Genomic DNA, 3,259 nt, shown 5'->3' with positions numbered 1-3,259 from the left:
TAAACTACGAGTAGATCGGTTTATAGATAGTTCAGCCTTAGTGGATAGGCCTAGTCTATCTGTCGTATTCTCGATGTCTAAAAAGTGTTATCCTTCTTCAGGGATGTCTCAGCCTCACGCTCCTTTATAGTTCGGAACCCTTCTATACAGTAGGTGAGGGGTAACCCCGATCAGGAATGTTTAGACTCTTCGTCCTTCGTATTATACAGGATGCCAAGAATCTATAATCTTGCTCATGTCGTATCATAACAAAGACAAGAAACTGGCAACTTGTCCGAGCGGTTAAGGAGAAAGATTAGAAATCTTTTGGGCTTTGCCCGCGCAGGTTCGAATCCTGCAGTTGTCGAAATTCTTTTTTTGCCTTCAGACAGTTTGTTGAACGTTTCTTTCTGTTGCATGTGTTGATTGACGATAAGCCGCCCATTTGTCATATTCATCTTCTCAAAATGTATTCTCCTGTGAGGTGTGAACCTGCTTCTGGAGAAACTGAAGGCATTCCCTCCACCCCAAATCACCAAGCCAATTGCTTTTCCCTCCTCGCTGGATACGGTTGAATATAAGATCACCTGTAGAAATTCGGCCCGGAGGTGTTTACGCCATACTCGCAGAGGGCGTTGCTCAAATCTTCCATCGTAAGCACAATATAACCCTGCTGATTTCCAGCGTTGCTGGCGTACAGCTGTGTTTGAGGTTCACATGTGCCCTCAGAATTCCCGTTGGCACCTGTGCTTTGCTGGTTGGCAAACTGTTGCCCCTGCAATAGCTGCTTCGCCCTTAGCTGTGGATTAGCCGAATTGTATACGGCCGAGGAGCTCCGGATGCGTGAGAATTCGTATGCATCCTGCGCAATGTCGGAGATGAATTTCTGGGTGGAAAGTGCCAAGATCCACTTGACCCGCACATCTGCAGATTCAAATCCGTTTTTGCTGAGGTAGTACTTCGTCACTGCATCGGGAATAATCGGCGCAAAGTCACCTACAACAAGCTCGTGCATTTTTTGAAGGATTTTGTCTTTTGCGCTAGTTATGGGAGGTCGCCTGTGGGAATGCCGGCGGCAGCGGCTACTCCCAGTTTCGCCTGTGCCGGGTCTTGACCGTTGGCAGTATTTTCTGCGGACCCAGAAATCCCAGGCACCACATTCATGTGAGTATCTTCATCATAAAATATCTCGTCAAGCTCGTCGTCCCGATCCGCCATGTGAGTGTCTTTCTCCTTGTCCATAAGTTCTGGCTGTGACATTGCTAAGTGAGAATAGGGACTGTGTACTCGTGAGGGAAGCTGTGGCCCACCAGAAAACAGAATTCCGGTTAGGAAGAGTTCAGTTCCTTGATTTATCAAATTATAACTACCTCAGACGAGTGGAGAGCTCACGTCTATGGCAAAGAAGACTATGTATGGGCTTAAAGTCAACTTTCATGTCGCGTGAAGCCTGAGCAGCGAAATCGTTATATGCACAACCACGATTCGGACCGGGTTCTACAGACAGAGGGTGTAACGTGTGTTCTGAAGATAAATGATCCAGGGTTGAGTTTTGATGACGATGTTTTAGACTGTGAACAGATTTCCAGATGTTCGTGAGTAAAGTCTTGTGCGTCTCAGAAAGAGTGTAAAAAACGTAGAATGTGAGTGGTTTAAGTCTGCATTTTGCTCAGCGGGTTTTAATGGTTTAATGACTGGCCGATCTTTGGCCAGTGTGGTGCGTCTAATTCTTCTCTAGGAAGACATTACACTAGGCCTACATACCTGTAATAATGAGCAGTCGCTAGCATGTATCTGGCCCCCAAGTTGGGAATGCGTAATTTCAATAATTCTAGCGAGTCGATTAGATTTGTAAGGTCTTGCATCAAACCTTCGGAGTCATATTCTTATGCCTTGAAAGCCAGAGAAGAGGTTGAGTATAATAGAGATGAATTCTGCCAATTGCATGAGCTAGATTTTTGGCAGGCTTCAATCAAGCATATTTATTGCTCTCTCACGAACTGACGAACGGTTGGCCACGGATTCGGTAGGGTTTTCAATCCCCACGATCTGAGCCTAATTAATCAAAAGAGCTGTTCGGAATTGTACCCAAAGATTCTGGACTTCCTAAGCTCCATGATGGACTACTGTTTGATATAGTCACGTGAGATTCACGCCAGGTCTTATGGATAAAATCAATAGAAAGCCCGCCAATAAGACATCAGACGTTTGATCTACTTTTTTTGCCGGAACAAAGGCCTATTATTGCGCGTAGCAGGTCTTTCTCTGTATGATGAACAGCTATTTCATCCGTGACACATGCACACCAGTCTTTGACTGTGTATCCCAAAGACCTCCAGTAATTCTGCATGTTTTGATGAAAAAATACAATGTGAAATTTGGGATTGTCACCTGATCTGGTATGTAAGGAAGACATGCTTCCCGCAACGCAGGTACTCAATAGACAGCTCAGCACTCTATTCCAGTTCTAGCCAACCAGTGAATTGAATAAAGTATTTTATAGAGAATTAAAGACCATTTTTCGAGGGCTTCGATATCTCCTGCATCTTTATAAGTGATTTGCTGCCCATGCTCTGTTATTAAGGGAAGATGAAAAATGAAGCACACTGTATGGCCGGAACCGCGCGCCAACATGAGTGTGAACTACACTGCATTATCTCCTCCGGCCGTCCAACTACAAACAATCAACAAGCCATCTTTAATTGGGCGAGGCATGCCAAACTTAATAAGCGCATTTATCACTGAAGCCTCTGCTCACTCATCAAAAGGCAGACGAAACGCTCATTGAAAAAGCCGTCCATCAGTCTAAAAACAGGCACAACGCGGGCGGAAGGCCAGTTTCAACTCAGAGAAAAAGGAGGCAACAGGCGACAATAGAAACAGTGCAGGAACGAGGCCGAAGCGCATTGCAATCAGGGCGGAAACAGACCGGAAGCACCGCCAAAAACGAGGCCGAAACCCGTGAATGAACAAGAGGAGAATCGACCGCAAAACCAGAACAGCTGACGTAGAAGTCCAGAATCTGTCCAGAACAAGGCTCGAATTAGTCTGCCTACAGGACTGGAAGTATTTCCAAGAGCAAAAACAGAATAGGGCTAGATTCGAAGAGTATAGACCGGCATAGTAACGAGACTAGAACACGGACGAGGCCCGTATCAGTCACACAAGGCTTGAACCAGAGGAGAGAGACCTGAGCCATCAAGGGCGCACTGAAGACCAGGCGAGAAATTACCTGCCAAAGTCTGCCGAGAGCCGAACCATCAAGACTTGACTTGGAAGA

The 3,259-nt window shown here is 45.9% G+C and overlaps 1 protein-coding gene and 1 non-coding gene across 2 annotated transcripts; one reads left to right on the top strand and one right to left on the bottom strand.

The window, feature by feature from the left end:
• The first annotated feature begins 264 nt into the window (after window positions 1-264).
• Window positions 265-346, top strand: METBIDRAFT_t253. Its single transcript has one exon. It is a non-coding gene; the product is annotated as a tRNA-Ser (tRNA).
• Window positions 347-562: 216 nt separating this feature from the next.
• METBIDRAFT_48190 (uncharacterized protein) lies at window positions 563-1,030 on the bottom strand (the record flags this gene model as incomplete). Its single annotated transcript, XM_018858276.1, has 1 exon — window positions 563-1,030. A coding segment is annotated over one exon (468 nt), but the record flags the coding sequence as incomplete, so codon positions are not given.
• Between the last annotated feature and the right edge of the window lie 2,229 nt (window positions 1,031-3,259).

The sequence above is a fragment of the Metschnikowia bicuspidata genome (assembly GCF_001664035.1).
Source record: "Metschnikowia bicuspidata var. bicuspidata NRRL YB-4993 chromosome Unknown METBIscaffold_21, whole genome shotgun sequence".
NCBI classification, from domain to species: domain Eukaryota; kingdom Fungi; phylum Ascomycota; class Pichiomycetes; order Serinales; family Metschnikowiaceae; genus Metschnikowia; species Metschnikowia bicuspidata.
This window is presented reverse-complemented; position numbering and strand designations above follow the sequence as displayed.